The 12,734-nt window shown below is 45.9% G+C and overlaps 1 protein-coding gene and 1 pseudogene across 2 annotated transcripts in view; one reads left to right on the forward strand and one right to left on the reverse strand.

Moving 5' to 3' along the window:
* The first annotated feature begins 1,147 nt into the window (after window positions 1-1,147).
* Window positions 1,148-12,734, forward strand: part of Tuft1 (tuftelin 1) — a 44,638-nt gene continuing 33,051 nt past the window's right edge. Inside the window, exon 1 of one of the 2 annotated variants that reach the window (XM_028789746.1) lies at window positions 1,148-1,247. In XM_028789746.1, coding sequence (XP_028645579.1) covers window positions 1,188-1,247 — 60 coding nt within the window. In that variant the 5' untranslated portion in view covers window positions 1,148-1,187. The remainder of the gene's footprint in view (window positions 1,248-12,734) is intronic. The other variant, XM_028789747.1, reaches the window with a different exon arrangement.
* On the reverse strand, window positions 7,268-7,695 carry LOC114640716 (annotated as a pseudogene).

The raw sequence follows: 12,734 nt of genomic DNA on the forward strand, positions 1-12,734 counted from the left end.
CTTGGTTCTCCAGAAAAACTACATTTCCTCAACCCCCCAAACAGTGCCTCCAACTGGAAACCAAGTATTCAAATGACAGAGCCTGTGGGGGACTTTCTCATTCACCGCCCCAAATGCCTTCTTAGAGGGCTAGAGAAAAGACTAGAACTGAGTTTTTCTCCTTTACTGGGTACTGATATTCCTAGCATTTATCTTCCAGGTATAGACAGAGCTTTGTATCCATTTATCACTGGCAAGTGACTCAGAGTCCAGTCCAGTCCCGCCCACCCTCCTGTTTCCCCACCCCCACCCCCTCAACCTAACACTTTAAGGACCTAGCTGTTCACGAAAACAAATTGCTAGCTATAGTGGTAATGCCTACTCAAACTGATGAGATCTTACACACTATGCCTGCTGTCCATGTGGACCATCAGACAATGCGATAGCCATCTACCAGAGGTCAGTCCTCAAGATCCCAAGACTAAGCTTGGGAAGCAAATGCCTTGGTGCCACTGAGACTCTTTTCTCTAGGGTGCAAATTCCTTTTAAGGCCATGTGTCCCGCCTCTCCCAACCATATAAGGCTAGTTTCTGCAAAGCAAGCCCCACCCAGAGCTTAGCTGGCTTTGACTTCGACCTGGGCCACTTGCCAAGGAAAAGCACCTGCCAGACTGGCTTAGACTAGTCCGAGTGAGCTGGTCTTTGGTGCCTGCCTTTCTACCTCTGTGGTAGAACTCTGAGGAAAGATTTACTCAGCTCTAAAAAGCCTACAGGCTGGTTTACACTTAGGGAGAGGAAAGACCATAGAAGCATGTGCAAGCCCCAACTCACCTACAAAAGACCAGACCGATTCTTTTCTGCACGGAACCTGGAGAACTGAAAGGAGACAAGACTAATGAAGAATGCTGAGATACCACAAGACACTACTTTGTCGTACCCTAAGTAAAAGTCTTAAGCGGCCACCCCACCCTCACTCCCAAGCCCCACCTTTATTTAAATCGGCCATAGAGCGTGTAGACAAGTCCTGAAGCCTCTTGGCACCGCCCAGCTCACGCTTCCGCTCAACCTCATTTACAAATACCGCCCGGGGCGTGACCCATCTTCAGCCCCGCCCCCGACGCAACTATACTAGGGGGCGGTTCCGTGCACGGCCGCCCAGTTGCCTCCGGACCTCGGAGTTGGGGACGCTCGTGCGACCTCCGCGGGAAGATGAACGGGACGAGGAACTGGTGTACCTTGGTGGACGTGCACCCGGAGAGCCAGACCACGGTAGGTCGTCACGCTCATCCTGCCTTCCCTCACAGGCGCCGTGGCTTTTCAGTTCCGCCGCTCCCATGCCTCACGCTGAGGTAGTCCACTTCACCTGACGCCGGGCTCAGTGCGGTCAGCCCTGCGTCACCCCGTGGGCTTTTTCCTTTGCCCTGTGGCGGACTGTGGAATGGGAAGCACCGGACGAAACCCTGGCGGCTCCAGGGATGGGGAGGACCCGTTCTTGGCGAGGACATTGCAGCCCCGGTCCGGGGATAGGGCACGTTACTCTGGCGTCTCGTGGGCAGCTAGATTGGGTCGTGGAAGACGTTCAAGGGACAGGATCCCTGCGCTGTTTCGGACGTTGTGCCGGACTGGGGCGTGGGGGTGGGGTTTACGCCTTTCCGCGTTTCCCGAAGGCCTCAGAAGCCCTTCAAAGACTTCTGTGATGGCGATCCATTAACTAGGAAAGGGGCAGAGGGTGGAATCCTAGGGCTGGGAAAGGAGAGGAGAGAGCCTACGAGGGGCGAGTAGGTCTCAGGCAGCTACGGAATTGGCCCCAGAGTCTACCTTTCTCCAAGAGGATGGATAGAGCTCCCCACTCGACGGTCACCACTTTCGGATTTCTCCTTTTTAAAAATATTGCTTTTCTGATCCCCAACTCCCTTTCGGACAACTAGCAGCTTTCCTGGTTTTGCTTCCGTGTTCAGATGCCAAGTCTCGGTAGGTGATGAAGGGGTGCCTTGGAACTCCTTTGGAGACCGGAACCCACCTAGAGTGGGTTGGGGGGGGGGCTTTCTCCAGTGCAATCCAGTCTGCCCTGCTTCCCTTATGCCCTCCTCACTCCACCACCCTCAGCTGACCACATGATTTTTCTTTCTCCAGAAGGAAAGGCCTGTAATTTGATGCTGAATGTTTCTAGGCGTTGCTGGGTGATCCAAATACACGGTAGAGCTGTGCTAATTAATTTATTTCCAAGTTGTTGTGGGAGAATGCAATGAGAGCCAAAGTGATGGGGAGTTTGCGTCCCCCCCATCTGATTCCTTTGCTTCTGCCTGTCTCAGCATGTCCCTGAGGCAAAGCTAACCCAGCTACAGCTGGATTGTGGCTCTTCAAAGAATAGTTGTAGAATAGGTGCTCATTTGAAGTTTAGAGTACAGCTGATCACTGAAGTCTGTGCACTGTCCCCTTGACATTTTTGCCTAGAAATGTGAATGTTTCTTCCACATTACAAGTCTTGACACGGCCCAAAACCCAGCTGCCACCCAACCCCCACTCTGCCCGACCCCAGGTAAGAGATGCTGATCAAATTGGATAAACAAAACCAAAGTCCAACCAACAACCAGTCATACCGTATTGTCCCAGCCTCAAGTACTCCACCGCTGTTCATGTTTTGGAGTGGTTGAGTCAGGGAAAGAACGTGGAATGAATAAAGAGGGGTCGTGGGCTTCTTTTTGCTTCTTTTTGATGTAGAAAAAAAGACCTGGGTGATGGCTCAGCTGTTAAGAGCACTGACTGCTCTTCTGGAGGTCATGAGTTCAAATCCCAGCAACCACATGGTGGCTCACAACTATCTGTAATGAGATCTGATGCCCTCTTCTGGGGTGTCTGAAGACAGCTACAGTGTACTTACACATAATAAATTTAAAAACAAAACAAAAAAACCTTTGGGCTGGAGTGAGCAAAGCTGAAGCAAGAGGAAGAAGGGAAGGGGAAAAAAAAAGACCCTTGCCATACAGAAGACAGATCTTTAAAACCACAACACCAGCAGTACAGAAAAAGGTATGTCACCTGTTGCTGTCCCTTGATACTTTTGTTTCTTGTTTGATGGGACAGAAAACAGGTGGAAAAATAGCAAGGCTAACTAGAGAGCTATATATCAGAGAGGAGATAGACTAGACTTGAGACTTATTTTACGATAAAGTGGGGAATGAAATAACCCTTGCCTGGGTTTATTCTTGGAGACATTCCTGGGCTCATGAGAAGGAAGGACAGAGAGTAAACAGTCAGTCAGTCAGTCAGGAGACAGGCTTTGTCCTAGATTCTTTTCCTCTGAGCCAACCTATAGATAGAATTTATAGCTCTGGACAGTCCCCGGGAACCTGTCATGTAGTCAGTCATGTACTCATACCATTAAACGGTGCTCAGTGAGGGTGTAAAAGATGTGAGCAAAGAAACGATCAACGGATGACTGATTTCTGTGGTGTTGGGAGTCAAACCCAGGACTTTGGCCACACCATGCAAACATTTGTCTACTTGAGCTACACCCCCAACCCACCCCAACCAGGAAAACACTATAGGTACTGAGGATTGAACCTGGGGTCTCATGCTTCCCCTCCCCTGCTTGGGAGTCCCCAGAATTTGGGAGTATAGATTGGAGTCAGAATCCTGGGTCCATGTGTTCCAGGCCATGTGTCTTTTAGTGCTTTACTTAATTGATATGGAAGTACAGCTAATACACTGTAATGCTTTTAATGTTGGACAAATATAAGGACAGAGTCTTTTTTTAAACTGCAGACCTAACCCACTAGTGGGTCTGAAATCAACATAGTGGGGCAGAAAGCTTTTGAGGTTCAGTCTGTTCCCAGCACTGTACCCCAGCTTTGTTTTTTGGGAGTGCTTTTCTTTTTCTTCCATACTTAACTGTCTCTATTCTTGTCACTAAGCAAACAAACAAAAACATAGTGGAAATGCTGGGCATAGTGGTAAAAGCCTTTAATCCTAGAACTTGGAAGGGAGAAGTGGACAGATCTCTGTGAGTTTAAGGCTAGCCTGGTCTAAATAGTAAATTTTAGGCCAGCTATGACTACATAGCAAGACTTTGTTTCAAAACAAAAACCTTAGTGGAGGAGGAATAGCATTTTTTTTTTTTTTTTTTTTGGTTTTTCGAGACAGGGTTTCTCTGTATAGCCCTGGCTGTCCTGGAACTCACTCTGTAGACCAGGCTGGCCTCGAACTCAGAAATCCGCCTGCCTCTGCCTCCCAAGTGCTGGGATTAAAGGCGTGCGCCACCACTGCCCGGCAGGAATAGCATTTTTTAAAAAAAAAATCCCCAGTGTGTTGTTGAGGATAGTCTTTCTAACAAAAGCTTTGTGTCAGCTGTATGTGTGTTTGATGGGCTTAAAGGTGCAGACCACCACATCTAAAATGTATTTTAATGTCAAAAATGTTTGTTTAAAAGTGACTTTGGTACATTATATTGGCATATAAGGTACAAATAAATCTGAAACACATTAGACAATTCTATTACCTTCCTTTGGTTAAAGTAAACAGCAGAAAGTAACCTAGCTAGCTAAAGAGGAGTTTATTAGAAGGAAAAGAACAGTGCACAGAAGTTAAAGTCCAAACCAAGGGAGCCCTGGAAAGTAATGTGGATGATCCCTGCTTCTGGATGGTTTCAGCCAGTTTAGGTCATTTTGCCATTCTTCTGAGATTCTAGGGAAAGGGGCCATTGTCCCTTGAGATTATCCTTAACTAGGAATGGGCAGGGATCCTTGATTGGCAGGTTTAAAAGATTTCCCAGTAAAGGATGGCATGCTCCAGAGCAAAACCCAAATGTCACCAGGGGAGGACCGTGGAGGCAGGATGATCGCTGCCTGCCTTCTTCCTTCTCTCCCTCATTTCTTCCCTCCGTTTGACTTTTTAAATGGAAAGAATATATGTTAGAGGGATAGAGAGATGGCTCAGTAGTTCTCAGCACTAGTTGCTGTTACTGAGAGACCCTGGTATGATTTTTAGCACCCACATAGTAGCTAACAACCATTCATAATTTCAGTTCCAGGAGATCAGGTGCCCTCTTTTAACCTCCATGGCCACCAAGTGTGTGTGCAGTATACATACATACGTACATATATACATGTAGGAAAAACCAATCATACATATTAAATAAATAATATAATGTAAAGAATACTTGTACATAGTTTATATTTATTTGTTGGCATTTTGAGACAAGGTCTCCTGTACCCTAAGCTAACAGTAAACTCCTGTTCCTGTCTCTACCTCCCAAGTGCTCAGACTTCAGCATGTGCTGCCATACCACATTCTGCTCTTGTACATAATCTTAAAAACAAAACTAATACCAAATGATTTTTGAAAGAACGTATTTGTTCTTTAAGTTCTGTTACATGGAAGTGGCCACTTTGAAATCTTAGCTGTTTGTTCTGGTGAGAATCTCTGTTTCTAAATAAGATATTTATAGTAGTGTTTTTCTTTTCTCTTTTGAAAGTTACAGTTGTTTATTTACTTGGGGCAGTAGCACAAGCATGCCACGCACATGTGTAGAAATCAGGAGACATGTCAGAGACGCTCATTCCCTCCTCCCACGTGGATCTTGGCATCAGGTTTGGCATCAGACACCTTTTTGCTGAGCCATTTAGTTAGCTCCCGTTCCTCTCCTTCCTCTCCTCCCCTTCAGTTCTTGTATTGAGGCTGGTCTCAAACCCAGTGTTGATATCCTTAAACTTCTGATCCTCCTGCCTTCACCTCCTGATTGCCAAGATTACAGCCATATGACCTTATTTATGTGGTGCTGGGGGTCAAAACTAGTAATTTGGGCATGACAGGCAAGCTTCTAATTGAGCTATACCCCAGTCCAATCCACACGCATTCTCCACCAGGGAAACATGAGGTATGGAGAATTGAACCTGGGGCTTCATGCAATACTGAGCAAGCGATTTACTGCAGAATTGTGCCTTCTGTTTTAGCTTTGTTTTTGTCGGTTCTAGGCAGTTATTGGCTCTTATTGTAAGAATTAGAGAGAGATTAATATTCCCATTTTTTTTTACAAACTCCTTTCTTGTGATTAAAGTATAATCACAATTTCAGTTAACCTATGATCCCCATTAATAGTATTGTGCTTAAGAGCATGACTCTAGGGCTGTTAGATTGCTTGCCTGGCATCCACAAGGTCCTGGATCGGATCAGACTTTACAGAAGTGGGTGTAGTGCCACATACCTGTAATCCCAACAGTCAGAAGATTAGTCAGGGAGTTCAAGGCCAGTCTGGGATACATGAGAACTTGCCTCAAAATAAATTAATAATTAAAAGTAAAGAAAAAAAGCAGCATAAGTCTGTGAGTCTGACTAAATGCTTTGCCAGAGCACTTTGGTAATTAATTTCTTCATTCTCAGTTTCCTCATATGTAAGAAGAGACAATAATCATGCCTTTTCATAAGATCATTATGAGGATTAAGTAAGATAATATGTAGGAAGCATTAAACATAGCACTTGGCACATGGTAAGTGCTTAGATGTTAGCTTTATTCTCTGTCACTGGTATGGACTGGATTGTCTTAACTGCATCTGGGCACCCAAGCCTAGGGGTGGAAGAAATCGGAGGATTCTGTGTGTCAGTGTAGAGGGCAGGTGCTGACATCAGGATTTCTTTCTCAGTCTCTGGGGATCTATACTCTGGTTATCATCATGCTTGTGTAGCCAGCACTTTACCCACTGAACCCGTCTCTATCTCTACCTACCCCACCCCACCCCATTTTTGAGGCAGTGTCTTACATTGTATCCAGGCTGGCCTAGAACTCGTAGCCCAGAATGGCCTCAGATTTGTTATGATCCTCCTGCCTCAGCCTCCAAAGTGCTAGGCTTGTAAGCACGTGTCATTGCACCTGGCCTGACTTTGGTCAATTTTGCTCCTTCTCATATTGGCATTTGTTTATTTTCATCTGCTTGTTCCCCTTTCCTTGATATTACAGGACCAGTAATATCTGCCAGTGTAGGGTGGTAAGAGTAACAGGGGAGCCCTGGGGAGACCCAGGATGGAGAGCTGAGTGTGACCGTTGTTTGTCAACAGGGCTGAGCTTTCACAGAGATGTTGAGGCCCTTTCCTCTTCTTTTGCTTGAGGCCAAAGCAGCTGGTGTACTCTGGGCTCTCTGCATAACTCAGTGTTACCTTTCTTTATACACTACACTTATTTCCCCAATCTTCCCTCCCTCTCTTCCCTGCCTCCCTCCCTCCCTCTCTGTCTGTCTGTCTTTCCTCTCCCTCCCCTTTTTTTCCTTCCTTCCTTCCTTCCTTCCTTCCTTCTTTTTTTGATTCAATAAAATTTTATTTTCCCAAATGTACAGCTGACTGAACCTGCTCATGAATCTTCACCAGCAGCCGGGCCGTCTCCACCCTTTGTGTTTCTGGTGTAAATTACTTGGGCTCTGTGCTTTGAAACCAGCTTGATAAGTCCTTTACTAAGTAGCTCCTGAAGGGCTACCCTGGCCAAGGAACCTCGAGTCTTCAGTCTCTCAGAGACCACAGCTGGAGTAATGAGCTTGTAGTTGGGAACTTCCTTACAGAGTTTGTCGTGTGTAGCTTTGTCAAACAGGACGAGATTGTTCAGCTTGTCCCGAACTTTGCCTTTAGACCACTTCTTCTTTTTGGCCTTGCCACCAGATTAATTTCTGGGTCTTTGTCTTTTTTGGCCGACTTTCCGGCATCTTTCTTCTTCTTGTCGTCTTTGGGCGGCATGGCGAAACTCAGAGTAGTGTGGACCACTGCTTTCTTTCTGTTTAGAGACAGATTATCTCTCTGTGTAGCCCTGGCTGTCCTAGAACTTGCAATGTAGATCAGGTTAGCCTTGAACTTACAGAGATCTCCTGCCTCTACTTCCCAAGTGCTAGGGTTAACAACAAAAACCATCATATGGCTTTTTTCTCCTCCTCTTCTTCCTCCTCTCCCTTCTCCTTTCTTGGCAAACCTGAGTAGGTTTGGAATTTGTTTTATCTGCTGTATGCTGAGCCTTTGTCTTTCCTGTGGATCAGATGTTTCCTGTAAGACTTCAGAAGCTGAAGTAGCTTAGGCTGAGGCTACTTTTCTTTAGTTAAAAATTGAGCTGAAAGGGGCTAAAGAGATGGCTCAGTTAAGAGCACTGGCTGCTCTGCTAGAGGTCATGGGTTTGATTTCTAGCACCCACATGGCAGAACTCCAACATCTGTAACTCCAGTTCCAGGGTATCTAAGACCTTCTTCTGGCCTCTGGGCACCAGGCACTCATGAGTTGAACAGATACACATGTAGATAAAATAGTTGAAACAAAGATAAATATTTTTAAAATTGGGATGTGATTTATTATAAGCTTACCATGAATTTCAACCATTTTATAAGCCTCATTAAAATATTGTGCCACATGATTCACCAATTTAAGGTATATAATTCTGTGTTTTTTAGTGTATTCAGAGTTACATGGTCATCACTGAGGCAATTTTAGAACCATTTGCTCACTTCATAGAGAAATCTTCATTCATGTGGAGTCATGCAGTCTGTGGTCCTCCCGACTGGCTGCTTTTAAGTTGCATGCTGCTTTAAAGGGTCATACATATGTAACATGTTAGTTCTACATTCGTTTTGTTTATTTTGGTTTTGGGTTTTTCGAGATGGGTTTCTCTGTGTAACAGCCCTAGCTGTCCTGGAACTTGCTGTGTATACCAGGCTCGATTCTAAACTCAAAACTGCCTCCCAAGCGCTGGGATTAAAGGCGTGCCCTACCATTCATTGCCTTTGTTTTTTAGAACTGAATGATAGTCCATATTTAACTATATTATAAATATATGTTCATCATGGAATAACTAATGGACCTGTGAGTTGTTTTTACTCTTTGGCTGTTGTATGTACTGTTATAAGTTTATGTGAACTTATGTTTCCTTTTTACTTGGGAGTGAAGTACCTGGGAATGGAGTTGAATATTTTCAAAGAGGATTGAGGGGCTGGGGACATAGCTTTGTTGTTAGAGTGTTCAGCTAACATGCATGAAGTTCCTGGGTTCAATTCCTAGAACTTGAGAGGAAGAAGCAAGCTGATCAGTTTATCCTTGGCTACACAGTGAGTTTGAAGCCAGCCTAAGATACACACAAAGAGCACACCGCTCCTTGATCATTGGTGATTACTCCAATGAGATGAATTCTAAAATGATTGAAGGCCTGTCTCCGTGACACCTGGGTGGGGAAGAAACTCTTGGGTGGAGGAATCTTTCAAGTTGGAGACTATTGTTTCAGTCCCTGCCCCTGCCCCCGCCCCAGACCCATCCAGTAAGTTTATCTTGACACCATCACCCCTATCCCTTTTATTGCCAGCCTTGACTTTTCAGTGAGTTCTCCAAGGCTGCCAGGTATTCGGGAAGAGCTTGACTTACTTGCCTGGAAAGGGAAGAAGGGTATGAGGGAGGAAGATTACTTAATCATTAGGCATGTGGCACTAACATTGCCCATATTTCTCTGGGGTGGAGGGAGGCGTGTACCGGATGGTTTCAGTTCCAGGACCTGTGCTCAGATCGGGTGGGACGAGCTTCCCCGGCTGTTGGTAATTATGGCATGTGCCTCTTTGGGTCACAGAGCAGTCTTGTGAAACACCTGTTTCTTAAGGGTGGGCAGGCTTAGTTGGGGGGATGGATGTGTGCCAGGAAGACTGTTGGCCTGGATTTAAGCCTGGGCAGCAGAGACAGAGAGAGGAGACTATGGAGTGGTAGAGTAGGGTGGAGGTGATAAATGAAAGAGTATGAGACCAGGAAAACCAAATCAAAGGGAGAGTGTCTGAAATTAGACAAGCTTCAGTCACTTGGTCTGGGGGAGTTTTCCCTTCCTCCAGCCCTCTGGGTTTGAGGCAAGTGGGAGACCTTCAGGGAGACTAGGTCAGCAGCCGGTATAGCTTTTGGGGGCTGGGGTTTGGGAGCCCACTCTCTCTGTGTATATACTTTCACTTCTAGGCCCCAGTGTAGGGCCCCAGATTATGAGAAATGGGTGCCCATCTAGGGTGTTTCTCTGAGTCTCCTCATTTTATTTCCTCTGTTGTGGTGCTTGTCCAGTCCATGCTGTGGGTAGGCTTCTGGATTAAAGGTAAATTATTTTGTTAGTTTAGCTGGGGGGGGGTTATCTCCTGGAGTACCAAGCACACAAAACCTGCATGCCCAGTGAACAGGGAACCTTCCCTAGGAGACTGTGGGCACCTAGCCATCCCATTCCATCCCATCCTCTTCTGTGACTTCATGGGGCTTCCCTCATGCTGGCCTCTTGGGAGCCAGTGTAATGAAAAGGTAGCCATTGTCAGTGGGCATAAGCTGGGCCAGCCACAAGCAGGGATGGCAGTGACTAAGGTGGTCACTACAGCAGCAGCTTGTGAGATTACATATGCTTCTAGAAGTTGGATATATGGTGAAGGTGACTCAAAGGTTTTCAGCTCAGAGACCATTCCTAGTTCCCTTTTTGACCCTGGCTTTCTACCCTGCACCTCCCCACTCCTAGTATTAGTTCCCTAGAAACCTGGAGGGTGGGTTCTAGGGAAGCAGGCTGTTCCCATGGTTCTTTTCCCATTCAATAAGCCTGTGGTGTGAGAACCCCTGGGGCCCCCCTGTTTATCTCCTTGGGGCCTCCCTATTTATCTCCTATCACCTCTTTCTGAGCCTCTTGATCTATTAAGCCCTTAGCTATGTGTTTACCTCCTCCCTGCTTTGAGAAGTGAGTCATGAAGCTGGTTTGTTTGAACAGGGGAGAGGCTGTTGTAATTGGAGGTAGCTGGGCTTCTCCGGAGAGTGTTTATGAGGTTAGAGGCCTGCTCACCTTGTGATTAGTGCTGCTCTTTCTCCCCCAGAGAAGATTCTACTTCCCATGTAGCCTTGCAGAGGCCCCAGTGGGGACCATCCTACCAGACTCTTTGGGGGTGTTTCTCAAAGTCTTTTCTTCCTGAGCACAGCCCTGTGGCCACTCTAGCCCCAGAGGACAGCTGGTCTCACCCAGCAGAGAAGAGCCCTAGGTTTTCCATCTTGGGCATTGGTTTGGAGTTGTAGGGTGAGGTCTGTGGCTCTGTAGGTTGTCAAGAGAGCCCTGGGCTTTTCTCCAGAGCCATTTTGACAGTGTGTTAATGTACTCTTCTTTGAGCTGCTTGGGTACAGTGGTGCTGCCGTACTTCTGTGGGTTATGAGTACTTTCACACTGTCCTTACACATCTCCTACTCAGCCTCAAACTGAGCTAGGTGGCTGTAATCACCCACTCTACAGACTGTAAACAGGGTCCAGAGAGAGCAAGCAGCTGCAGGATTAGTAGATACTAGATGGAATTCACATGCTCTACTTCTGACTACACTTAGTACCTCTCCTCTCCTCTGTAATTTTTCTTATATGAGTGTTAGCCAACATTTCCATTAAAGTTTAAAATATCACCAGAAGGGGCTGGGGAGATGGCTCAGTCAGTAGAGCACTTGCTGGGCAAGCTGAGGACTCATGTGTATAAAACCGAGGCATGGTGGCAGGACACTCGAAACCCCAATGCTGGGAGGTAGAGACAGGAGGCTTCCTAGGTTTCACTGGTCAGCCAGTCTAGCACACACAAACCCAGAACTACAGAAATATATGTGGGGTCTGGAGAGATGGCTCAGCGGTTAAGAGCACTGACTGCTCTTCCAGAGGTCCTGAGTTCAAATCCCAGCAACCACATGGTGGCTCACAACCATCTGTAATGAGATAGGATGCCCTCTTCTGGTGTGTCTGAAGACAGCGACAGTATATTCATAAATAAATAAATAAATCTTTTAAAAAAAAAACAAAAGAAATATATGTAAGAAAAGGCCCTTCACACCCCTGTCCCCTTTCTTTTCCTTGATCTACCTTTGGTGTTCTTCCTTTTCAGGGGCTAACCTGAGACTTGCTATGTAGCCAGGATGACCTTGAACTTCTGATCCTTCCCTGACCCAACTGTGTGTGTGTGTGTGTGTGTGTGTGTGTTGTCTGTCTGTCTGTCTTCAGCGCTTTTCTTGTGTATTTACATAGCACAAATGCCATGTGGCATCTTGGTTAGAAGCCCAGACTGAAGCCACAGGTCTTAGATTTGAATTCTGGCTCTGTCTCTGATTAGTTGCATGATGAGACTCTTAACTTCTCAACCTGTTTTTAAAATTGGAATGTTGGTGCCTACTATATATGATATTGCTAGGATTAAATGAGTTAGCACATGTAAAGTCCTTGGAACAGAGCCCAATAGGGTCCCACATATAGTAATTGCTGTGTGTAGGAGTTGGCAATTACTGCTGTGTTCATGTACTTAAATAAATGAAAAGCCATGTTTTGGGAATTAGTGTCTATTTATTTTCTTTAATTTAAAAGCCCAAACTCCCTGGAACTCACTGTGTAGCCCAAGCTGGCTTCAAACTCTCATTAGTCAGTTTCTCAAATATTGGGATCACAAGTGTAAACCACTTTTTGGTCTTTTCGTGGTTTAAAAATTTTATTCTATTTTATGTATATGGGTGTTTTATCTGTAAATATAGACTGTGCATCACAGTGCCCATGTGCTTGCAGTGTCCATGGCAGCCAGAAGAAGGTATCTGATGCCCTGGAAGTGGAGTTATAGACAGTTGTAAGCCACCATGTGATTGCTGGGAACTGAATCCAGTCTTTGCAAGAACAACCAGGGCTCTTAACCTCTGAGCCATCCATCTCTCCATCACCACCACACACCCTTATGTTTTGAGTCTCACTGTGTAGCCAGGCTGGCTCTGACCTTTCTGCTTCTGTATCGCTGATG

Source organism: Grammomys surdaster, unplaced genomic scaffold (assembly GCF_004785775.1).
Source record: "Grammomys surdaster isolate TR1022 unplaced genomic scaffold, NIH_TR_1.0 125849, whole genome shotgun sequence".
In the NCBI taxonomy this organism is placed as follows: domain Eukaryota; kingdom Metazoa; phylum Chordata; class Mammalia; order Rodentia; family Muridae; genus Grammomys; species Grammomys surdaster.